At 43.7% G+C, this 26,751-nt stretch overlaps 1 protein-coding gene across 6 annotated transcripts in view; it reads left to right on the forward strand.

The window, feature by feature from the left end:
- Positions 1-26,751, forward strand: part of nrxn2a (neurexin 2a) — a 353,006-nt gene that overhangs the window by 90,922 nt on the left and 235,333 nt on the right. For all 6 annotated transcript variants that reach the window (XR_003880366.1, XM_029770022.1, XM_029770026.1 and 3 more), the window contains one exon: positions 22,168-22,469. Coding sequence is in view for 5 of the 6 variants with exons in the window: in XM_029770022.1 (XP_029625882.1) it covers positions 22,168-22,469 (302 nt within the window). In the remaining variant the exon portion in view is untranslated. The remainder of the gene's footprint in view (positions 1-22,167; positions 22,470-26,751) is intronic.

Here is a 26,751-nt window from a genome sequence, read left to right on the forward strand (position 1 = left end):
GAGGAGTCAATGGTATGGGAGGAGTCAGCGGTATGATAGAGGCTCTGTATTGACTATATCTACTACTTCCAGAACTGTTTTTCTTTGTTAAACTAGCAATTATTTGTTCAGGGATGTATTCAAATCTAGTTTGATTTTGGGGTTTTTCTCATTTATGTCCTATGCATTAAAATATATATTTTTTTAAATGTGGGACGGTTTTGATTCTCCTAATTATTTGATATTGCTCTCAGCGTGTCACCGTGAGTGGGAATTATTTTATGTGTGTTACTTCACCATCAGAGAATGCAGGGTGTGTGGTTGGGACCTGTCAGATACAGATATGCATGTCTTTGTTTACCCCACCTGGAGAGAGAGCTGATATCATGCTCATTGTGATCATGTGTGCCATCATTACGGGCTGGAGAAGTTCATCAACTGATATTAAAGTAACAGTATAATTTACCCAAATTGGAAGATTACCTAATCAAATGGATACCAAGTCTGGGTTTTTTGCTCTGACAGTGAAGCTAATGCTAAACTGTAGCTAAGTAAATCAATCCACTTTCATACACTGAAACACACACACACACACACACACAACAAAAGTTAATGACCCAGACCTCAGACTCTGTGCATAATCCCACGTTGTCTAATGGCTTTGCAGTCAGCTTGAGGGAGCATATGGTGTCCTTGACATGGCCTTGGCATCAGAGAGAAGAAGAAAGGAAGAGAGAAGAAGAGTGACAGGCAGGTTTCTATCATCATCCTGCACTCTCAGCAGTCACAGGCGCATGCACACATGCGTTGTTTCGAAAACATTATTTTTTACTTGTGAGTTTAGGTATGCAACTCCCCCTTAATTGGTGAAATGTCCTCTTCTCGCTGATTGTGGAAAGGGCCTGCATAGTTCAACATCACTGCAGTCGTGCAGTCTGATGTGTAAGAATGCAAATAGCGGAGTACCTCTTCCTTTTATTTATTTTTTACAAATGTTTGGTTTAAGTCTTTCAATATCACCCACATCCTGTTAAACCACGTGGAGCTAACTCAAACCTCTATCCTGTTAAACCATGTAGAGCTAACTCAAACCTCCATCCTGTTAAACCACGTAGAGCTAACTCAAACCTCCATCCTGTTAAACCACGTAGAGCTAACTCAAACCTCCACCCTGTTAAACCATGTAGAGCTAACTCAAACCTCTATCCTGTTAAACCATGTAGAGCTAACTCAAACCTCTATCCTGTTAAACCATGTAGAGCTAACTCAAACCTCCACCCTGTTAAACCACGTAGAGCTAACTCAAACCTCTATCCTGTTAAACCACGTAGAGCTAACTCAAACCTCTATCCTGTTAAACCATGTAGAGCTAACTCAAACCTCCATCCTGTTAAGCCACGTAGAGGTAACTCAAACCTCCATCCTGTTAAACCACGTAGAGCTAACTCAAACCTCTATCCTGTTAAACCATGTAGAGCTAACTCAAACCTCCATCCTGTTAAACCATGTAGAGCTAACTCAAACCTCCACCCTGTTAAACCATGTAGAGCTAACTCAAACCTCCATCCTGTTAAACCATGTAGAGCTAACTCAAACCTCTATCCTGTTAAACCACGTAGAGGTAACTCAAACCTCTATCCTGTTAAACCACGTAGAGCTAACTCAAACCTCCATCCTGCTAAACCACGTGGAGCTAACTCAAACCTCCATCCTGCTAAACCACGTGGAGCTAACTCAAACCTCTATCCTGTTAAACCATGTAGAGCTAACTCAAACCTCCATCCTGTTAAACCATGTAGAGCTAACTCAAACCTCCATCCTGTTAAACCACGTAGAGCTAACTCAAACCTCCACCCTGTTAAACCATGTAGAGCTAACTCAAACCTCCATCCTGTTAAACCATGTAGGGGTAACTCAAACCTCCATCCTGTTAAACCACGTAGAGGTAACTCAAACCTCCATCCTGTTAAACCATGTAGAGCTAACTCAAACCTCTATCCTGTTAAACCACGTAGAGCTAACTCAAACCTCCATCCTGTTAAACCATGTAGAGCTAACTCAAACCTCTATCCTGTTAAACCATGTAGAGCTAACTCAAACCTCCACCCTGTTAAACCATGTAGAGCTAACTCAAACCTCTATCCTGTTAAACCACGTAGAGCTAACTCAAACCTCTATCCTGTTAAACCATGTAGAGCTAACTCAAACCTCTATCCTGTTAAACCATGTAGAGCTAACTCAAACCTCTATCCTGTTAAACCACGTGGAGCTAACTCAAACCTCCATCCTGTTAAACCACGTGGAGCTAACTCAAACCTCCATCCTGTTAAACCACGTGGAGCTAACTCAAACCTCTATCCTGTTAAACCACGTGGAGCTAACTCAAACCTCTATCCTGTTAAACCATGTAGAGCTAACTCAAACCTCTATCCTGTTAAACCACGTGGAGCTAACTCAAACCTCTATCCTGTTAAACCATGTAGAGCTAACTCAAACCTCTATCCTGTTAAACCATGTAGAGCTAACTCAAACCTCCATCCTGTTAAACCACGTAGAGGTAACTCAAACCTCCATCCTGTTAAACCACGTAGAGCTAACTCAAACCTCCATCCTGTTAAACCATGTAGAGCTAACTCAAACCTCCATCCTGTTAAACCACGTAGAGGTAACTCAAACCTCCATCCTCCATCTCAACCCCTGAGAGAGCTTTCTCCTACTCCATCATTTCATCTTCTTCAGCATATTTCAACTAACACCATCTACAAAAGAAAATTTACCGACATGTTGGTGCGATTCAGCTGCTATATGTGTTTGCGTGGGCTGGAAGTGATCTCTCATTTGACCTACGAGTGCATTTGTGTAGGGTACATTTTCAAGGCTTTGCTCAACTCCGTCATTGTTGAAGTGTCTCTTTTCTCTCTTAGTGGTGAAAGTCTCAGTGGGATCAGATGGTGGGGATGGACTCTAAAATGAGCACAATGAGACGTCCTCACAGTGGGGTTCAGGAGACCCTGAGGTTCACTCCCATGTGGATGTTATAAATTAGGAAGGCATGCTTCACTAGATACTGTAACGAGGGTGTTGCTACAGTTTGGGTTACTGTGATAACTGTTTCCTGTTTGCCAGATTATGTACAGATGTATTGTGTAATATCTGGTTGTTTAAGTTTTGTATGGTGGACACTCAAGACAGCTTGTCAGGATGGCCGAGATTTACCCGTTCTGTCTGAGTTAGAGTGTGCCTACAATTATTTTCAACAAGAGATGACACTGTGATTTTTGGAAATCCTACCCTTTTGTCGTGCGTGGTCCACGTCTCAGAGTGCTTATCTTTTATATCCTTAATTAAGAAGAGGCTGTCTGTGCTAGCCAGCCCGGCTGAGCCGTCAATCTCATATGTGTGGCTGATAGAAGATAACTCAAGTAATAACTAAAAGTATGATAATACATAGATAGGAAGCAAGATATTTATCCGCTGAAGAATATTTTCCTCATTGTTCACTGTGAAAATGTAGTTGACATATTGAAGTCGTTGTTTTTACTCTCTTTCTCAGCATTGCAATATTAAAGGTTGTGCTATAGGATGTCAAAACATCATCTCCTTCCATTTAATGGTGTCTGTCCTCGTGGGATGAGAAGGCACAATATACACCTGAATAAGGAAAGCACAGCAGTTCCCTTGAGACTGACAGTCAGTGGAAGTCAATGGAACTATCCTGTAGCTCTTTTCCCATTTTATATTGTGTGAATTAGATGTATGACCTCCATCCTGCCCCCAGTGCCTTCCACCAGGTGTACGTGACCGTCTTTGTGGGTTGTCACGGCGTCCAGCTGGATGTATAGATATCAGAGCAGGTGTTTCAGGTGTTAAAGGCTGCCTATCTCTCTTACCAGTAATGTGAGGAGACTCCGAGATGATTGACAGTATTGAGATGCAGCATACCCTAGCCTTCGGCAATATGGAAAAACAAATTACTATTTTCCTCACTCTATTTAAATGTTTTTCTGAGTTGTCGGCGCTGTTGTATGCCCTCTCTCCCTGTTGTCATGTGAGATTCCAGTCAGCTCCCCCAGATCGGGATGTGAGAGCTGTCTCAGAGGAACACAGCTGTGTCTGTCATGCAATGCCATGCACTTTAGGGACCAGCCACATTATATCAGGCCCAAGCACTGACGGAGACACTGCACAGAGACAGATCCTTTGGGCCGCTGGCCTCCGCACATGATGGTACTTAGCTGGAGGAAGAGGGGGGCTATTGCATAGTACAGTGGATGCTCATGGTGATACAATATCATCAATATTAGGAGTTTATTTACTGTTTGGGGAATAAACAGATGACTTGAACTGGCGTGAACTGTCTTGAATGAGCTTCTGTAAAGTAGGCTTAGTTACAAATGTGGATAGGGAAAGGAGTTCAGTCTCAGGGGATTCCCTTGCCACATACAAAGAGGAGAGGGATGGAGGATGAGAGTGTGCTACTCTCCATTCATGTATCTGATGAGATCAGTGCACTCGCAGCTGAAAAATATATTTGGTGTTCTGCTGACTTTTTGTTTGTTGATAGACATACCTGCTCTGTAATTCTGTGAGCTCATGTTGCCAGTGTAAGACCACTGGGGTTGAAAGGCCGCCTGTAGACACATAAGCTGTGTGGATCGTACAGTAGAACTGAAGAGATTCCACATAAGCTGTGTGGATCGTACAGTAGAACTGAAGAGATTCCACATAAGCTGTGTGGGTCGTACAGTAGAACTGAAGAGATTCCACATAAGCTGTGTGGATCGTACAGTAGAACTGAAGAGATTCCACATAAGCTGTGTGGATCGTACAGTAGAACTGAAGAAATTCCACATAAGCTGTGTGGATCGTACAGTAGAACTGAAGAAATTCCACACGTAGACACATAAGCTGTGTGGATTGTACAGTAGAACTGAAGAGATTCCATTAGGATTATGTGTGTGGGAGTATCTTCACACAGCTCCTGTCTTTATTATATGATATTGTGTTCCTAAAATAAGACAATGTAATTATATACTTTCTAAGAGATTTCTCATTATCTTGCTCTCTCTCTCTATCGTCTCTCTCATCGCTCTATCACCTCTCTCTATTGCCTCTCTCTTTCTATATATCTTCTATCTCTATCCTCTCTATCGTCTCTTTCTCTGTCGTCTCTCTATCGTCTATCTCCCTCCCTCCATCTCTCACACTCTCTCTCTATGTCTGTCTCTCTCTCTCTATCGTCTCTCTTTCTATCGTCTCTCTCTCACACTCTCTCTCTCTATGTCTCTCTCTCTCTCTCTCTATCGTCTCTCTCTCACACTCTCTCTCTCAATTGCCTCTCTCTCACTATCGTCTATCTCTATCGTCTCTCTCTCTATCGTCTCTCTCTTTCTATCGACTCTCAATTAAATTCAATTCAAGGGGCTTTATTGGCATGGGAAACATATGTTAACATTGCCAAAACAAGTGAAGTAGATAATATACAAAAGGGAAATAAACAAAAAAAAATAACAGTGAACATTACACACAAGAGTTAGATCGCCTGTTTTTCCCTACTTGTTTTACTCTTCTTGGTGGTTTTTCTATGCATGATTACGGTGATTATTTATTTTAGTTATTTGTTGTGTGTTTTTCTTGCCGGAATTGCCCTGGCTTTGGCGGGGATGGCGACCCACATGGGGACGCCGTCCCTGTCACTTCGGTAACGGCTTTAGGTGTGTTACTGAAGCTACTGTCACTGTGGAGGAGTTTCTGGTTCCCGTAGGAGAGAAGGTCGGCTATGAAAATGTTGCTTATGCATCGTGGATGAATAAAGGGGTGGTGGTTTTTCTTAAAGAAGAGCGTCTTGCTGATCGTATGGTTGAGCATGGTGTACTTCTTAAAGATGAGCGTCTTGTTGATCGTATGGTTGAGCATGGTGTACTTAAAGAAGAGCGTCTTGTTGATCGTATGGTTGAGCATGGTGTACTTCTTAAAGATGAGCGTCTTGTTGATCGTATAGTTGAGCATGGTGTACTTCTTAAAGAAGAGCGTCTTGTTGATCGTATGGTTGAGCATGGTGTACTTCTTAAAGAAGAGCGTCTTGTTGATCGTATGGTTGAGCATGGTGTACTTCTTAAAGAAGAGCGTCTTGTTGATCGTATGGTTGAGCATGGTGTATTTCTTAAAGAAGAGCGTCTTGTTGATCGTATGGTTGAGCATGGTGTACTTCTTAAGGAAGAGCGTCTTGTTGATCGTATGGTTGAGCATGGTGTACTTCTTAAAGAAGAGCGTCTTGTTGATCGTATGGTTGAGCATGGTGTACTTCTTAAAGAAGAGCGTCTTGCTGATCGTATGGTTGAGCATGGTGTACTTCTTAAAGAAGAGCGTCTTGTTGATCGTATGGTTGAGCATGGTGTACTTCTTAAAGTAGAGCGTCTTGTTGATCGTATGGTTGAGCATGGTGTACTTCTTAAAGAAGAGCGTCTTGTTGATCGTATGGTTGAGCATGGTGTACTTCTTAAAGAAGAGCGTCTTGTTGATCGTATGGTTGAGCATGGTGTATTTCTTAAAGAAGAGCGTCTTGTTGATCGTATGGTTGAGCATGGTGTACTTCTTAAAGAAGAGCGTCTTGTTGATAGTATGGTTGAGCATGGTGTACTTCTTAAAGAAGAGCGTCTTGTTGATCGTATGGTTGAGCATGGTGTACTTCTTAAAGAAGAGCATCTTGTTGATCGTATGGTTGAGCATGGTGTACTTCTTAAAGAAGAGCGTCTTGTTGATCGTATGGTTGAGCATGGTGTACTTCTTAAAGAAGAGCGTCTTGTTGATCGTATGGTTGAGCATGGTGTACTTCTTAAAGAAGAGCGTCTTGTTGATCGTATGGTTAAGCATGGTGTACTTCTTAAAGAAGAGCGTCTTGTTGATCGTATGGTTGAGCATGGTGTACTTCTTAAAGAAGAGCGTCTTGTTGATCGTATGGTTGAGCATGGTGTACTTCTTAAAGAAGAGCGTCTTGCTGATCGTATGGTTGAGCATGGTGTACTTCTTAAAGGAATGTTTATTCAAGTTACGCCGCTTTTTTCTCCGTCAACAAGGGTAACAATTTAGAATGTGCCGCCGTTTACTCCCAATGAGCTATTGGAGCGCGAGTTATTGCGGTTTGGGAAGTTTGCAAGTTCAATTAAGATTGTCCCGTTGGGTTGCAAACACCCGGCTCTGAAACAGGTTATGTCGTTTCGGCGACAGGTGTTTATGTTTTTGGACTCAACGCAGCAGACTTTGGAGTTATCGTTTAAAGTCAAGTATGACAACAGACTGTATATGGCTTATGCTAGTACGGGTAGTCAACGGTGTTTTGAGTGTGGGGATGTTGGCCATAAGCGACATGCTTGTCCGAAAAGGGACAAGGCGGAGGGAGGGGCGCAGGTGGTCCTCGAGGACTGGCCACCCCTCATAGCCTGGTTCCTCTCTAGGTTTCTTCCTAGGGTTTGGCATTTCTAGGGAGTTTTTCCTAGCCACCGTGCTTCTACACCTGCATTGCTTGCTGTTTGGGGTTTTAGGCTGGGTTTCTGTACAGCACTTTGAGATATCAGCTGTAAGAAGGGCTATATAAATACATTTGATTTGATTTGATTTGGGCCCACTGTCGTAGCGAGAGCTGAGCCTACAGTGGTAGAGCAGTCACAAGCACCTGTTGCTGAGGAACAAGTTGTCCATGTTGAGGGTACGGAGTGCCAGTTTGTACCAGAGGGGAATGTTATGTAGCAGAAAAATATTGTTGTAGAAGGTAAGGACGGATCTGGAGAGCCATTTCCTCAGACTGGTGAGGAGATGCCCAGTACGAGTGATGGGGTACAGGAGGGGGTTCATGTGGAGCTAGTCTCCCAGGTAGTGGAGGAGATGCCCAGTACGAGTAATGGGGTACAGGAGGGGGTTCATGTGGAGCTAGTCTCCCAGCTAGTGGAGGAGATGCCCAGTACGAGTAATGGGGTACAGGAGGGGGTTCATGTGGAGCTAGTCTCCCAGGTAGTGGAGGAGATGCCCAGTACGAGTGATGGGGTACAGCAGAGGGTTCAGGTGGGGCTAGTCTCCCAGCTAGTGGAGGAGATGCCCACTACGAGTGATGTGGTGCAAGTGGGGAGTGTTGAGAGGGATGTGCCTGAGGGGAGTCAGGGGTCTCAGTTGAGGAGGATCAGGAGAAGGATATGGATATCTCGTTTGATATGAAAGCAGCTGGTGACTCAATTTACAATCAAGAGGAGGTAAATGGGTTCCTGGATCAGACTTTTGGGAAATCTGTCAAATTGGTAATAAGTGTGTGAGGTCAGCTGTGATGTTACAGAAGACAGTGGGGTTAGACCAGTTGAGTGAGAAGAAGCGTTTTCGCTTGAGGAAATGTGTTGTCACGGCAGCAAAAAGGTAGTGGGAAACGTGGTCAGGTTCAGAGAAAATTAAAACAATGATGATGATCATGCCTCATAGAGTGTTTTTTTTCTCTATGTCTGATTTCTCTGTGGTTTCTTCTGTGTAGTGGAGAAAGTGTGTGCCAGATTGTCAAGGTGGAAATGGGTGTTACCCCAGCTATTTTATAGAGGAAGGGTGCTGGTAGGTAATAATCTAGCTGCTTCTACCCTGTGGCACAGACTAATGATTTTACAGCCACCGTGGGGTCTGATACAAGAGCTTCAGAGGACCATTGTCAATTTCTTCTGGTCTGGACAACATTGGATTAAAGCTGCAGCCCTGTACCTGCCACTGCATGAGGGTGGACAAGGCCTGGTGGATATTTCTTCCAGGATCATGGCTTTCCGGCTTCAAGCAGCCCAGAGACTGTTGTACAGAGACGGTTCTAGCTGGGTCGACACAGCCTATAGGAGAGAACGGCTGTTTGAGCTTAGACAAGCACCTTTTCCTCTTAAAGCTGGATGGACTGACTGTCTGGACTGACTCCATTTTATGAGTCTGTTATGCAGGCTTGGAGAGTTTTTGTCATGTCCTGTAAGGCCGGCACGCCACGCTTTTTGAAGAGCCTCTTTTTTATAACACTGCCATCCAGTCTCATGCTCTGGGTTCAGCCAGCCTACGTTCATGCCTGTTAGGTGTGGGGTGTACCAAGCTGGGTCATCTGATGCGGAGTAGGAGCAAATCATTGGAGGAGCTGGGAGAAAGAGCAGGGATCTGATCATCTCGCCTACTGAGGGGGGTCATATCTGAGGTCTGTAATTCCTTGCCAGTACTTCATCGGCAGTATGTGACTGACACTTCCAATTCTGATCGGTGGACGGAGGGTCTGGATGATGTGTTCCCTGCACTGAATGTTAGTGCTGCGACGAGGGCATTAGAGAAGGACATGGGGATGCTGCTTTCCTTCCATACCCCGGAGCTGGGGTAGTTCAAGTCAGTGGGAAAGAAGGCCATGTACAAAATCTGTGTAAAGGTGTCCCGTGCTTCTTCGCTGGAAGGGGTCAAATCGACAAGGTGGGCGGGTGTGCTTGGTCCAGGTGCCTCCCCAAAAGGCTGTTGGTGGTCTTTATACAAACTGCCTATTGATAAGAGGACAGCTGACCTCCAATGGAGGATAATACATGGAGCCATAGCCACCAATATCATCTGGTACATCTGGATCCTACTGTTGGGGAGGGGTGTCCATTCTGTGCTGAGTCTGAAACTCTGGCACATCTGTCAGGATGACTGACCTGATCACTAGCTGGTTCTCAGCTCTGGGAGAGGTTCTCTCTTCCCAACAGTTTATATTTGGGTTAAGTACAGGTTTAGTAGAAGGGGTGTAGTTCTTTTGCTTAATTTTGTGTCAGGGGGCAGATAAATTAGCAATATGGAAGACATATGAAAGAACAGTATTCGGGGACAGGGGTCTGTGGACGTGGTGGGAATGCTGGAGGAGATGTTGGCAGCAAGACTGAGGCTTGTGTTTGCCTACAACAAAATGGTTAACAATATTGATCTGTTTATGAGTATATTGGGCATTCAGAGGCTGTTGTGTTTAGTTACTATGGAGGAAGATCTCTCTCTCTATCGTCTCTTTCTCTCTCTCTCTCTCTCTCTCTCTCTCTCTCTGTCTCTTTCTCTCTCTCTCTCTCTCTCACTCTCTCTCTCTCTCTCTCTCATCTCTCTCTCTATCGTCTCTTTCTCTCTCTCTCTCTCTCTCTCTCTCTCTCTCATCTCTCTCTCTCTCATCTCTCTCTCTCTCATCTCTCTCTCTCTCATCTCTCTCTCTATCGTCTCTCTCTCTCTCTCTCTCATCTCTCTCTCTATCGTCTCTGTCTATCGTCTCTCTCTATCGTCTCTTTCTCTCTCTCTCTCTCTCTCTCTCTCTCTTATCTCTCTCTCTATCGTCTCTCTCTCTATCGTCTCTCTGTCTATCGTCTTGCTCTCGCTCTATTGTCTCTCTCTATCGTCTCTCTGTCTATCGTTTCTCTCTATTGTCTCTCTGTAGAGTACATGTGCAGGTCGATTGGTCTGTCAGACAGTGTCCCTCAACTTATGGCAGGCAGCAATGTAGTGCGCTGCCAACCCACAGCTCTCTGCGACCTCCCCCAAATTTCAAATTTGGGGAAATGACTATCTAATTGTTTTATATATTTTACATTTTTTCAGGAAATGCAGCTCCGTCTCAGGTTCTGCTGTTGTGCAGTGGTTGCACAGCCTTTCCTCTACAGGGAGCCAGGTCTTCCTGTGTCTACCCTTCTCAATGGCAAGGCTGTGCTCACTGAGCCTGTACTTTGTCAAGGTTTTTCTAAGGTTTTGATCAGTAACCATGGTCAAATAGTTAGCCACAGTGTACTGTCGATTTAGGGCCAGATAGCACTGCATTTTGCTTTGTGATTGTGCTTGTGTTTCCCAATAAGCAATGTAGTTTGTTTTGACTGTGTTGTAATTTGGTTTATTCTGATTGATTGGATGTTCTGGTCCTGAGGCTTCAGTGTGTTAGTAGAACAGGTTTGTGAACTCAGCCCCAGGACCAGCTGGATGAGGGGACTCATTTCTTTGCTCAGCTCTTGGCATTGCAGGGCTTGGTAATGATATGAGAGGGGGGTCACTGTATTTTAGATGTTTCCAAAACTGAATTGCTTTTTTTTGAGTTTTTATTATTAGTGGATATTGGCCTAATTCTGCCCTGCATGCATTGTTTGTAGTTTTCCTCTGGACATGTAGGAGAGTCTTACAGAACTCTGCATGCAGGGTTTCAATGGGGTGTTTGTCCCATTTGATGAAATCTTGTTTTGCAAGTGGACCCCACACCTCGCTGCCATAAAGTGCAATTGGTTCAATGACATATTCAATTAGTTTTAGCCAAATTTTAATAGGTATTTCAATTTGAATTAGCTTTTTAATGGCGTAGAATGCCCTGCGTGCTTTCTCTCTCAGTTCATTCACTGCCTCATTAAGGTGTCCAGTTGAGCTTATTTTTAAACCTAAGTGATTGTAGTGTGTACAGTACTCTATATATTTTGTACCAATTGAGAACTTTGGTCTAATTCCATGAGATCTGGATCTTCTCTGGAAAATCATTATTTTAGTATTTTGGGGGTTTACTGCCAGGGCCCAGGTCTGGCAGTACTGCTCTAGCAGGTCCAGGCTCTGCTGTAGGCCATGTGCTGTAGGCCATAGTCTCTCTCTCTATCTTCTCTCTCTATCGTCTCTCCGTCTCTCTCTGTATCGTCTCTCTCTATAATCTCTCTCTATCTTCTCTCTCTATAGTCTCTCTCTCTATCGTCTCTCTCTATCTTCTCTCTCTATAGTCTCTCTCTCTATCGTCTCTCTCTCTATCCTCTCTCTATCATCTCTCTCTATCATTTCTCACTCTTTCGTATCTCTATAGTCTTTCTCTCTATCATATCTCTATTGTCTCTCTCTATAGTCTCTCTATCGTCTCTCTCTCTATCATCTCTCTCTCTATCCTCTCTCTCTCTATCCTCTCTCTCTATCCTCTCTCTCTATCGTCTCTCTCTATCGTCTCTCTCTATAGTCTCTCTCTCTATCGTCTCTCTCTATTGTTTCTCTCTCTATCCTCTCTCTCTATCCTCTCTCTCTATTGTCTCTCTCTCTATCGTCTCTCTCTATAGTCTCTCTCTCTATAGTCTCTCTCTCTATCGTATCTCTATAGTCTCTCTCTCTATCGTATCTCTATAGTCTCTCTCTCTATCGTATCTCTATAGTCTCTCTCTCTATCGTATCTCTATAGTCTCTCTCTCTATCGTCTCTCTCTATCATCTCTCTCTCTATCGTATCTCTATAGTCTCTCTATAGTCTCTCTATAGTCTCTCTCTCTATCATCTCTCTCTGTATCGTCTCTCTCTATAATCTCTCTCTATCTTCTCTCTCTATCGTCTCTCTCTATCGTCTCTCTCTATCGTCTCTCTCTCTATCGTATCTCTATAGTCTCTCTATAGTCTCTCTCTCTATCATCTCTCTCTGTATCGTCTCTCTCTATAATCTCTCTCTATCCTCTCTCTCTATCATCTCTCTCTATTGTCTCTCTCTCTATCCTCTCTCTCTATTGTCTCTCTCTCTATCCTCTCTCTCTATCCCCTCTCTCTATCCTCTCTCTCTATTGTCTCTCTCTATAGTCTCTCTCTCTATCATCTCTCTCTATAGTCTCTCTCTCTATCATCTCTCTCTATAGTCTCTCTCTCTATCGTCTTTCTCTATCCTCTCTCTCTATAGTCTCTCTCTCTATCCTCTCTCTATCGTCTCTCTCTATCCTCTCTCTCTATCCTCTCTCTCTATCATTTCTCACTCTTTCGTATCTCTATAGTCTTTCTCTCTATCATATCTCTATTGTCTCTCTCTATAGTCTCTCTATCGTCTCTCTCTCTATAGTCTCTCTATCGTCTCTCTCTCTATCGTCTCTCTCTCTATCCTCTCTCTCTCTATCCTCTCTCTCTATCCTCTCTCTCTATCGTCTCTCTCTATCGTCTCTCTCTATAGTCTCTCTCTCTATCGTCTCTCTCTATTGTCTCTCTCTCGTCTCTCTCTATAGTCTCTCTCTCTATCATCTCTCTCTATAGTCTCTCTCTCTATCGTATCTCTATAGTCTCTCTCTCTATCGTATCTCTATAGTCTCTCTCTCTATCGTCTCTCTCTATCATCTCTCTCTCTATCGTATCTCTATAGTCTCTCTATAGTCTCTCTCTCTATCATCTCTCTCTGTATCGTCTCTCTCTATAATCTCTCTCTATCTTCTCTCTCTATCGTCTCTCTCTCTATCGTCTCTCTCTATCATCTCTCTCTCTATCGTATCTCTATAGTCTCTCTATAGTCTCTCTCTCTATCATCTCTCTCTGTATCGTCTCTCTCTATAATCTCTCTCTATCGTCTCTCTCTATTGTCTCTCTCTCTATCCTCTCTCTCTATCCCCTCTCTCTATCCTCTCTCTCTATTGTCTCTCTCTATAGTCTCTCTCTCTATCGTATCTCTATAGTCTCTCTCTCTATCGTATCTCTATAGTCTCTCTCTCTATCGTCTCTCTATCATCTCTCTCTCTATCGTATTTCTATAGTCTCTCTATAGTCTCTCTCTCTATCATCTCTCTCTGTATCGTCTCTCTCTATAATCTCTCTCTATCTTCTCTCTCTAATAGTCTCTCTCTCTATCGTCTCTCTCTCTACCGTCTCTATCCTCTCTCTCTATAGTCTCTCTCTATAATCTCTCTCTATCCTCTCCCTCTATCCTCTCTCTCTATCGTTTCTCTCTATCTTCTCTCTCTATCGTCTCTCTCTATCGTCTCTCTCTATAATCTCTCTCTATCCTCTCCCTCTATCCTCTCTCTCTATCGTTTCTCTCTATCTTCTCTCTCTATCGTCTCTCTCTATCGTCTCTCTCTATCCTCTCTCTCTATCATTTCTCACTCTTTCGTATCTCTATAGTCTTTCTCTCTATCATATCTCTATTGTCTCTCTCTATAGTCTCTCTATCGTCTCTCTCTCTATCGTCTCTCTCTCTATCGTCTCTCTCTCTATCCTCTCTCTCTATCGTCACTCTCTCTATCGTCTCTCTATAGTCTCTCTCTCTATCGTCTCTCTCTATAGTCTCTCTCTCTATCGTCTCTCTCTATCGTTTCTCTCTCTATCGTATCTCTATAGTCTTTCTCTCTATAGTCTCTCTATCGTCTCTCTCTATAGTCTCTCTCTCTATCGTCTCTCTCTATCGTTTCTCTCTCTATCGTATCTCTATAGTCTCTCTCTCTATCGTCTCTCTATCGTATCTCTCTATCATCTCTCTCTATTGTCTCTCTCTCTATCGTATCTCTATCGTCTCTCTCTATCATTTTTCTCTCTATCGTATCTCTATAGGCTCTCTCTATCGTCTCTCTCTATCATCTCTGTCTATCATCTCTCTCTCCATCATATCTCTATTGTCTCTCTCTATTGTCTCTCTCTATCGTCTCTCTCTATCGTATCTCTCTATTGTCTCTCTCTCTATCGTCTCTCTCTCTCTATCGTATCTCTACAGTCTCTCTCTCTGTCGTATTTCTATAGTCTCTCTCTCTATCGTCTCTCTCTCTATCGTCTCTCTCTCTCTATCGTCTTTCTCTCTCTATTGTCTCGATCTCGCTCTCTATCGTCTCTCTCTCTCTCGTCTCTCTCTCTCTCTCTATCATCTCTCTATTGTCTCTATCGTCTCTCTATCGTCTCTCTATCATCTCTCTCTCTTTATCGTCTCTCTATATCTTCTCTCTGTCTATCGTCTATCTCTCTATCATCTTTCTATCGTCTCTCTCTATCATCTCTCTATTGTCTCTCTCTATTGTCTCTCTCTCTATCGTCTCTCTCTCTATTGTCTCTCTCTCTATCGTCTCTCTCTCTATCATCTCTCTATCGTCTCTCTCTCTATCGTCTCTCTCTCTATCGTCTCTCTCTCTGTTGTCTCTTTCTATCGTGTCTCTCTGTCATCTCTCTCTGTCGTCTTTCTCTCTCTCAAAGGACTGTGTAGGAGGGGATATAGACAGCCACAGACTGAAAGGGAGGGAGGGGTGTAGGGGGATAGAGAGAGAGCGGGGGGGAGGGAGAAGGTAGTGAGACAGAATGATGAATTGTAGCAGAGGCCACCCATGCATAGTTGTCTGTGGTACTGTTCCTCAGATGCTCTGTAGTGCTAATTAAATTCCTCTTGTCACATGGGGTCACCAGACTTTAGCAGGCGACATGTAGGATGGGAGACGGAGATAGAAGTACGATCCTTACAACGTGTCAAATGAGAAGACCGACGAGAGCCAGAGAAGGCTAATCAGAAGCCTTAGACTATGTTCTGATAGATATAGATGAAGGCTTGTATGTGGATGCCAACCTTAAGGCGTTATTCACTTTGGTGGTAGAGAGACATTAAGACAATGAGCAGCTCTCATTTTCATTGCGCTGTGTGGTCGTTAAATGTGGGTTCAGCTTTGCTGTAAATAGCAGCAGCTGTTGACTGAATCATACATTAGATCTGAAGAAGAGCGTTACCTGGGAGTGAGACTATTCAAGGTAAGAGCTGGCCTCTGCTTGATTGAATCCTGCACAAATCATCTAAATTCCAAATGACATTCGTAGGCTTCATGCTTGATGGATTCTCTCAAGTCATCAAATTAAAGTAATTTTCCACTTGATAGTCTGTAGGAAATCCACGTGCAGGAATGTTTTACATTTGATCAGTTGGTGAATTTGAAAAGCAACATTGCATCTGATTGCACCCAACCATAACTTGATAGGATGTGCTCCCGAGTGACGCAGCAGTAAAGACACTGCATCTCAGTTCTGGTTCGATCCCGGGCTGTATCACAACCGTCCATGATCTGGAGTCACATAGGGTGGCGCACAATTGGCCCAGCGTTGTCCGGGTTAGGGGAGGGTTTGGCTGGGGTAGGCCGTCATTTTAAAATAAGAATGTGTCCTTAACTGACTTGCCTAGTTAAATAAAGGTTAAATAAAATAAATGTAATTGAGAAAATCTGCTTAAGAACGGTGGTTAGATATATCCCTAGACATCTGTAGGACCCAGGAAGGTGATAGTGCTGCCATGTGTGTCAGATGCATCATTAATATCTCATCCCCGTTGTCCATGGAAAAGCTACAGTAGTCAGTTTTCCCCTGAAGGAAATTCAAGGAATTTAATGAGAACTTTTAAACATGTGTTTAAAAGGAAAATGTTTGGCAGATATTATGGTGATATGATGATGGATATGATGGTGATGATATCTTTGTTGAGTGGTTCTTTGATCTGTTCACCCATCCATTTTTGTGTCATAATTGGGAGAAATATACATAAAATATATATATATATTATTAACCTGTAATTACAGTATTCAAAGCTCCATTTCAAGAAGCTTGAACAGTACAATGTATGTTTTACATTGTTATAATGTTGTATTTACTCCTGCTGCCTTCTTGGCCAGGTTCTCACTTGTTAGCCTTTCACTGCAGTGGGCTAAATCAGGGTCTCACATATTGCTTCTTGGTAGTCTTAAACAAATCTACTTGGAAACAAAAGTATACACCTCACACACATGGTTATGAGTTTCAAAAAGAAGACACCTGTACCATGCCAATATTACATGTTATATACATCACAGAAGACTGAAATATAACAAAACTGTTTGACAGTTTAATACACTTTATTAATTATGAAAATGATTAGGGCTACATAGTCTCATTGGGACTTTCCTGATTAAAGGTTAATTAAAATGAAAATAAAATTGCTGACGATAACACTAGCTGACAATAACTCTAGCTGACGATCTCTCTAGGTGACGATAACACTAGCTGACGATAACACTAGCTGACGATCTCTCAAGTTGACGATAACACTAGCTGACGATAACTCTAGCTGATGATCTCTCAAGTTGACGATAACACTAGCTGACAATAACTCTAGCTGACGATCTCTCAAGTTGACGATAACACTAGCTGACGATAACTCTAGCTGACGATCTCTCTAGTTGACGATAACACTAGCTGACGATAACTCTAGCTGACGATCTCTCTAGCTGACGATAACTCTAGCTGACGATAACTCTAGCTGACAATCTCTCTAGTTGATGATAACTCTAGCTGACGATAACACTAGCTGACGATCTCTCTAGCTGACGATCTCTCTAGCTGATGATCTCTCTAGCTGATGATCTCTCTAGCTGACGATAACACTTGCTGACGATCTCTTTAGCTGACGATATCTCTAGTTGACGATAACTCTAGCTGATGATATCTCTAGTTGACGATAACTCTAGCTGACGATAACACTAGCTGACGATAACACTAGCTGACGATAACACTAGCTGACGATAACTCTAGCTGACGATAACACTAGCTGACGATCTCTCTAGCTGAAAATATCTCTAGCTGACGATAACACTAGCTGACGATAACACTAGCTGACGATCTCTCTAGTTGATGATAACTCTAGCTGATGATAACACTAGCTGACGATAACACTAGCTGACGATCTCTCTAGCTGACGATCTCTCTAACTGACGATAACACTAGCTGACGATCTCTCTAGCTGACGATATCTCTAGCAGACGATAACACTAGCTGACGATCTCTCTAGCTGACGATCTCTCTAGCTGACGATATCTCTAGCTGAAGATCTTTCTAGCTGACGGTAACAATAGCTGATGACAACTCTAGCTGACGATCTTTCTAGCTGACGGTAACAATAGCTGATGACATCTCTAGTTGACGATAACTCTAGCTGACGATCTCTATAGTTGACGATAACACTAGCTGACGATCTCTCTAGCTGATGATCTCTCTAGCTGACGATAACACTAGCTGACGATTTCTCTAGCTGACGATATCTCTAGTTGACGATAACACTAGCTGATGATAACACTAGCTGACGATCTCTCTAGTTGACGATAACTCTAGCTGACGATAACACTAGCTGACGATCTCTCTAGTTGACGATAACTCTAGCTGACGATAACACTAGCTGACGATCTCTCTAGCTGACGATATCTCTAGCTGACGATCTCTCTAGCTGACGATATCTCTAGCAGACGATAACACTAGCTGACGATAACACTAGCTGACGATAACACTAGCTGACGATCTCTCTAGCTGACGATATCTCTAGCTGACGATATCTCTAGCTGACGATAACACTAGCTGATGACAACTCTAGCTGACGATCTTTCTAGCTGACGGTAACAATAGCTGATGACATCTCTAGTTGACGATAACTCTAGCTGACGATCTCTATAGTTGACGATAACACTAGCTGACGATCTCTCTAGCTGATGATCTCTCTAGCTGACGATAACACTAGCTGACGATCTCTCTAGCTGACGATATCTCTAGTTGACGATAACACTAGCTGATGATAACACTAGCTGACGATCTCTCTAGTTGACGATAACTCTAGCTGACGATAACACTAGCTGACGATCTCTCTAGTTGACGATAACTCTAGCTGACGATAACACTAGCTGACGATCTCTCTAGCTGACGATATCTCTAGTTGACGATAACTCTAGCTGACGATAACACTAGCTGACGATCTCTCTAGTTGACGATCTCTCTAGCTGACGATAACACTAGCTGACGATCTATCTAGCTGACGATATCTCTAGCTGACGATAACACTAGCTGACAATAACACTAGCTGATGATAACACTAGCTGACGATATCTCTAGCTGACGATCTCTCTAGTTGACGATAACTCTAGCTGACGATAACACTAGCTGACGATAACACTAGCTGACGATCTCTCTAGCTGACGATCTCTCTAGCTGACGATCTCTCTAGCTGACGATATCTCTAGCTGACGATATATCTAGCTGACGATAACACTAGCTGACGATCTCTCTAGCTGACGATAACACTAGCTGACGATAACACTAGCTGACGATAACACTAGCTGACGATCTCTCTAGCTGACGATAACACCAGCTGACAATCTCTCTAGCTGACGATAACACTAGCTGACGATCTCTCTAGCTGACGATCTCTCTAGCTGACGATATCTCTAGCTGACGATATCTCTAGCTGACGATAACACTAGCTGACGATCTCTCTAGTTGATGATAACACTAGCTGACGATATCTCTAGCTGACGATCTCTTTAGCTGATGATCTCTCTAGCTGACGATAACTGTAGCTGACGATCTCTCTAGCTGACGATAACACTAGCTGACGATCTCTCTAGTTGACGATAACTCTAGCTGACGATAACACTAGCTGACGATCTATCTAGCTGACGATATCTCTAGCTGACGATCTCTCTAACTGACGATAACACTAGCTGACGATCTCTCTAGCTGACGATATCTCTAGCAGACGATAACACTAGCTGACGATAACACTAGCTGACGATAACACTAGCTGACGATAACACTAGCTGACGATAACACTAGCTGACGATCTCTCTAGCTGACGATATCTCTAGCTGACTATCTCTAGCTGACGATAACACTAGCTGATGACAACTCTAGCTGACGATCTTTCTAGCTGACGGTAACAATAGCTGATGACATCTCTAGTTGACGATAACTCTAGCTGACGATCTCTATAGTTGACGATAACACTAGCTGACGATCTCTCTAGCTGATGATCTCTCTAGCTGACGATAACACTAGCTGACGATCTCTCTAGCTGACGATATCTCTAGTTGACGATAACACTAGCTGATGATAACACTAGCTGACGATCTCTCTAGTTGACGATAACTCTAGCTGACGATAACACTAGCTGACGATCTCTCTAGTTGACGATAACTCTAGCTGACGATAACACTAGCTGACGATCTCTCTAGCTGACGATCTCTCTAGCTGACGATATCTCTAGTTGACGATAACACTAGCTGACGATCTCTCTAGTTGACGATAACTCTAGCTGACGATAACACTAGCTGACGATCTATCTAGCTGACGATATCTCTAGCTGACGATAACACTAGCTGACAATAACACTAGCTGATGATAACACTAGCTGACGATATCTCTAGCTGACGATCTCTCTAGTTGACGATAACTCTAGCTGACGATAACACTAGCTGACGATAACACTAGCTGACGATCTCTCTAGCTGACGATCTCTCTAGCTGACGATCTCTCTAGCTGACGATATCTCTAGCTGACGATAACACTAGCTGACGATCTCTCTAGCTGACGATCTCTCTAGCTGACGATAACACTAGCTGACGATAACACTAGCTGACGATAACACTAGCTGACGATCTCTCTAGCTGACGATAACACCAGCTGACAATCTCTCTAGCTGACGATAACACTAGCTGACGATCTCTCTAGCTGACGATCTCTCTAGCTGACGATATCTCTAGCTGACGATATCTCTAGCTGACGATAACACTAGCTGACGATCTCTCTAGTTGATGATAACACTAGCTGACGATATCTCTAGCTGACGATCTCTCTAGCTGATGATCTCTCTAGCTGACGATAACTGTAGCTGACGATAACTGTAGCTGACGATAACACTAGCTGACGATCTCTCTAGTTGACGATAACTCTAGCTGACGATAACACTAGCTGACGATCTATCTAGCTGACGATCTATCTAGCTGACGATATCTCTAGCTGACGATCTCTCTAACTGACGATAACACTAGCTGACGATCTCTCTAGCTGACGATATCTCTAGCAGACGATAACACTAGCTGACGATAACACTAGCTGACGATAACACTAGCTGACGATCTCTCTAGCTGACGATATCTCTAGCTGACTATCTCTAGCTGACGATAACACTAGCTGATGACAACTCTAGCTGACGATCTTTCTAGCTGACGGTAACAATAGCTGATGACATCTCTAGTTGACGATAACTCTAGCTGACGATCTCTATAGTTGACGATAACACTAGCTGACGATCTCTCTAGCTGACGATCTCTCTAGCTGACGATAACACTAGCTGACGATCTCTCTAGCTGACGATATCTCTAGTTGACGATAACACTAGCTGACGATAACACTAGCTGACGATCTCTCTAGCTGACGATCTCTCTAGCTGACGATAACACTAGCTGACGATCTCTCTAGTTGATGATAACACTAGCTGACGATCTCACTAGCTGACGATCTCTCTAGCTGACGATCTCTCTAGCTGACGATCTCTCTAGCTGACGATCTCTCTAGCAGACGATAACACTAGCAGACGATCTCTCTAGCTGACGATAACACTAGCTGACGATATCTCTAGCTGACGATCTCTTTAGTTGACGATAACACTAGCTGACGATCTCTCTAGCTGACGATATCTCTAGCTGACGAGCTCTCTAGCTGACGATAACACTAGCTGACGATCTCTCTAGCTGACGATAACTCTAGCTGACGATCTCTCTAGCTGACAATAACACTAGCTGACGATCCATCTAGCTGACGATAACACTAGCTGACGATATCTCTAGCTGACGATCTCTCTAGTTGACGATAACACTAGCTGACGATCTCTCTAGCTGACGATCTCTCTAGCTGACGATCTCTCTAGCTGACGATATCTCTAGCTGACGAGCTCTCTAGCTGACGATAACACTAGCTGACGATCTCTCTAGCTGACGAGCTCTCTAGCTGACGATAACACTAGCTGACGATATCTCTAGCTGACGATCTCTCTAGTTGACGATAACACTAGCTGACGATCTCTCTAGCTGACGATCTCTCTAGCTGACGATCTCTCCAGCTGACGATATCTCTAGCTGACGATCTCTCTAGCTGACGATAACACTAGCTGACGATCTCTCTAGCTGACGATATCTCTAGCTGACGATAACACTAGCTGACGATATCTCTAGCTGACGATATCTCTAGCTGACGATATCTCTAGCTGACGATAACACTAGTTGACAATAACACTTGTTGACGATATCTCTAGCTGACGATATCTCTAGCTGACGATAACACTAGCTGACGATAACACTAGCTGACGATATCTCTAGCTGACGATATCTCTAGCTGACGATATCTCTAGCTGACGATAACACTAGCTGACGATAACACTAGCTGACGATATCAATAGCTGACGATATCAATGGTTGTGATAACAATGGTTGTGATAACAATAGATGATAATAACAATAGCTGTGATAACAATAGCTGATGTTTCAGAAATTATCATTCTTGAACTGCATTGTTGGTTAAGGGCTTGTTAGTTAGCATTTCACGGTAAGGTCTACACAAGTTGTATTCGACGCATGTGACAAATAGCATTTGATTTTGATTTTGACAGCCTTCTCTCCATCTCTCACCACAGCAAAAGAGGAGTCGGTAGCCACCTACAAAGGCAACGAGTTCTTCAGCTATGACTTATCTCAGATGCCCATCCAGAGCAAACTGGACGAGATCACTCTGTCCTTCCGCACGCTGCAGAGGAACGGCCTCCTTCTCCACACCGGGAAGTCAGCTGACTATGTCAACCTATCCCTGAGGAGCGGCGCTGTGTGGCTGGTCATCAACCTGGGCTCAGGTGCCTTTGAGGCCCTGGTGGAGCCCACCAACGGCAAGTTCAACGACAATGCCTGGCACGAAGTGCACATCACACGCAACCTGCGCCAGGTACAGTACTGTACACCCCCTCTCTATGCTTCTTCCTGCGCTCAGCAGTCTAGCATTATTACAGGAAGATTTTCATTTTCTATTTGAAGAGGGTGTGATAGTATCATTATTTAGCTTCCAGTTGTTGTGAATGCATATCCATCATGGGCATCCAAGGGAGACCAGTTATAATGTCAGTTTGTGATTGAATTATATTCACTGTGTTGTGTTAATTTATCCCTCAGGACTGAAAAACCAAAATGTTTTAGGCTGCCCTTTTCTGATTTAGCCCTCAATTTATCTTTATCAGTCCCAAGCCAAACTCCAGTGACTCATACCCCAAGTGTGAAAGTCTTTAGGGTACGTTGAGTAAATGTGCCTCACATATGCTGTAGTAATCCATTCTTATTCTGTATGGCAGTCGATACACAATCTTGTTCTTTTCAATTCAGTTCAGAGTAAAATGAATCAATGACACATTTTTGTCTCTCTCAAAAAAAATTCTCCATAGGTGAAACATGTTGATGCAGTGTGATGTTTCTCCCTGTGTGACTAGTGTTGAGGTGTATATTGTTGTGGCTGAATTGACGTGGAATGTGTTGATTGATTTCTGAGTCAGTCTCATTGAGTCTCTACTAGTAACCAATATGATTTGTTCATGTTTTTAATTGCTTTTATAATTGCAGGTTTCTATCATCAAATATTTGACTTTACCTTAATGTGTATAATGCTATCAGTGAATTTATCCTGAGGAAGGATACTACCAATTTTTACGAGCTAAGGATATAGCTGATGAGTGGTCCATATTTAGCTAGATCAGACCTATCCTCTAGGGTTGAACTTATAAAAAAAACCTTTTATCTTTTAAAGAATACAGCCATGTATTTCACAACACGTTTCTGTGCTAGCTTTACACCCTGTCAGGATTAGTCCTCCTACTAACCATGGTCCTGCCTGGTTCCCCTCCCATGCGTTATTTGTAACTTATTTTGTACATAATGTTTCTGCAACCATATCTTACGGCAAAAAAGAGCTTCTGGATATCAGGACAGCGATCACTCACCTCAGATTAGATGAATATTTTTTTTACAAAAAAGACGATGCACAAGACATTCTCCAAACACCCCACAGGACCGACATCCCCGTTATTTGCAAGAGGAAGTGTCGCAGGTACAGAGGACAAAGAGCCGGATGCCTGGTCAGGACCCGGAGAAGGCGACTGGGAAAGCTGCCGTTACCGTCAATAGTACTTGCCAACATGCAATTATTGGACAATAAATTAGACGAGGTACGATCACGAATATCCTACCAACGGAACATCAAAAACTGTAATATCCTATGTTTCACGGAATCGTGGCTGAATGATGACATGGATATTTAGCAAGCGGGATATATGCTGCACCGGCAAGATAGAACAGCACACTCCGGTAAGACGAGGGGGGGGCGGTCTGTGCATATTTGTAAACAACAGCTGGTGCACGAAATCTAAGGAAGTCTCTAGATTTTGCTCGCCTGAAGTAGAGTATATTGTGATAAATTGCAGGCCACACTACTTGCCTAGAGAGTTTTCAGCTATACTTTTCGTGGCTGTTTATTTACCACCACAGACAGATGCTGGCACTAAGACCACACTCAGTCAGCTGTATAAGGACATAAACAAACAGGAAACCACTCACCCAGAGGCGGCTCTCCTAGTGGCCGGAGATTTTAATGCAGGGAAATCAGTTCTACCAAATTGTTAAATTGTTAAATGTGCAACCAGAGGGAAAATAATTCTAGATCACCTGTACTCCACACACAGAGATGCGTACGAAGCTCTCTCTCGCCCTCCATTTAGTAAATCCGACCACAACTCTATCCTCCTGATTCCTGCTTACAAGCAAAAATTAAAGCAGGAAGCACCAGTGACTCCGTCTATAAAAAAGTGGTCAGATGAAGCAGATGCTAAACTACAGGACTGTTTTGCTATCACAGACTGGAACATGTGCCAGGATTCTTCCGATGACATTGAGGAGAACACCACATCAGTCACTGGCTTTATCAATAAGTGCATCGAGGACGTCGTCCCCACAGTGACTGTATGTACATGCTCCAACCAGAAGCCATGGATTACAGGCAACATTCGCACTGAGCTAAAGGGTAGAGCTGCCGCTTTCAAGGTGCGGGACTCTAACCCGGAAGCTTACAAGAAATCCTGCTATGCCCTGCGACGAACCATCAAACAGGCAAAGCGTCAATACAGGGCTAAGATTGAATCATACTATACCGGCTGTGTGATCACACTCTCCGTAGCCGACATGAGTAAGACCTTTAAACAGGTCAACATACACAAGGCTGCGGGGCCAGTCGGATTACCAGGACGTGTGCTGACCAACTGGCAGGCGTCTTCACTGACATTTTCAACATGTCCCTGATTGAGTCTTTAATACCAACATGTTTCAAGCAGACCACCATAGTCCCTGTGCCCAAGAACACAAAGGCAACCTGCCTAAATGACTACAGACCCGTAGCACTCACGTCCGTAGCCATGAAGTGCTTTGAAAGGTTGGTAATGGCTCACATCAACACCATTATCCCAGAAACCCTAGACCCACTCCAATTTGCATACCGCCCAAACAGATCCACAGATGATGCAATCTTTATTGCACTCCACACTGCCCTTTCCCACCTGGACAAAAGGAACACTTATGTGAGAATGCTATTCATTGACTACAGCTCAGCGTTCAACACCATAGTACCCTCAAAGCTCATCACTAAGCTAAGGATCCTGGGACTAAACAACTCCCTCTGCAACTGGATCCTGGACTTCCTGATGGGCTGCCCCCAGGTGGTGAGGCTAGATAGCAACACATCTGCCTCGCAGAAGACACCGCAGAAGACACCTGTACCATGCCAATATTACATGTTTTACGCTGCTGCTACTGCCTGGTATGGCAATTGCTCGATCCTCAACACTGGAGCTCCACAGGGGTGCGTGCACAGTCCCATCCTGTACTCCCTGTTCACCCACGACTGCATGGCCAGGCACGACTCCAACATCATCATTAAGTTTGCAGACGACACAACAGTGGTAGGCCTGATCACAGACAAAGACGAGACAGCCTATAGGGAGGAGGTCAGAGACCTGGCCGTGTGGTGCCAGAATAACATCCTATCCCTCAACGTAGCCAAGACTAAGGAGATGATTGTGGATTACAGGAAAAGGAGGACCGAGCACGCCCCCATTCTCATCGATGGGGCTGTAGTGGAGCAGATTGAGAGCTTCAAGTTCCTCGGTGTCCACATCAACAACAAACTAGAATGGTCCAAACACACCAAGACAGTCGTGAAGAGGGCACGACAAAACCTATTCCCCCTCAGGAAACTTAAACGATTTGGCATGGGTCCTGAGATCTTCAAAAGGTTCTACAGCTGCAACATCGAGAGCATCCTGACTGGTTGCATCACTGCCTGGTATGGCAATTGCTCGGCCTCTGACTGCAAGGCACTACAGAGGGTAGTGCATACAGCCCAGTACATCACTGGGGCTAAGCTGCCTGCCATCCAGGACCTCTACACCAGGTGGTGTCAGAGGAAGGCCCTGTTCTCTCTACTACCTCATGGCAAGTGGTACCAGAGTGCCAAGCCTAGGACAAAAAGGCTTCTCAACAGTTTTTACCCCCAAGCCATAAGACTCCTGAACAGGTAATCAAATGGCTACCCAGACTATTTGCATTGTGTGCCCCCCCCAAAACCCTCTTTTTACGCTGCTGCTACTCTCTGTTTATCATATATGCATAGTCACTTTAACTAAACATTCATGTGCATACTTCCTCAATTGGGCTGACCAACCAGTGCTCCCGCACATTGGCTAACCGGGCTATCTGCATTGTGTCCCACCACCCACCACCCGCCAACCCCTCTTTTACGCTACTGCTACTCTCTGTTCATCATATATGCATAGTTACTTTAACCATATCTACATGTACATACTACCTCAATCAGCCTGACTAACCGGTGTCTGTATGTAGCCTCGCTACATTTATGGCCTCGCTACTGTATATAGCCTGTCTTTTTACTGTTGTTTTATTTCTTTACCTACCTATTGTTCACCTAATACCTTTTTTGCACTATTGGTTAGAGCCTGTAAGTAAGCATTTCACTGTAAGGTCTACACCTGTTGTATTCAGAGCACGTGACAAATAAACTTTGATTTGATTTGAAACCTGTCTACAGGTGTAGGATCTTAATTTGATCACCCTGTTGCAGGAGAACTTTCCTGCAATGAAGGATGTTTTTAACGTGTAGTGTATTTGAGTTTTAA

This window comes from Salmo trutta, chromosome 12 (assembly GCF_901001165.1).
Source record: "Salmo trutta chromosome 12, fSalTru1.1, whole genome shotgun sequence".
In the NCBI taxonomy this organism is placed as follows: domain Eukaryota; kingdom Metazoa; phylum Chordata; class Actinopteri; order Salmoniformes; family Salmonidae; genus Salmo; species Salmo trutta.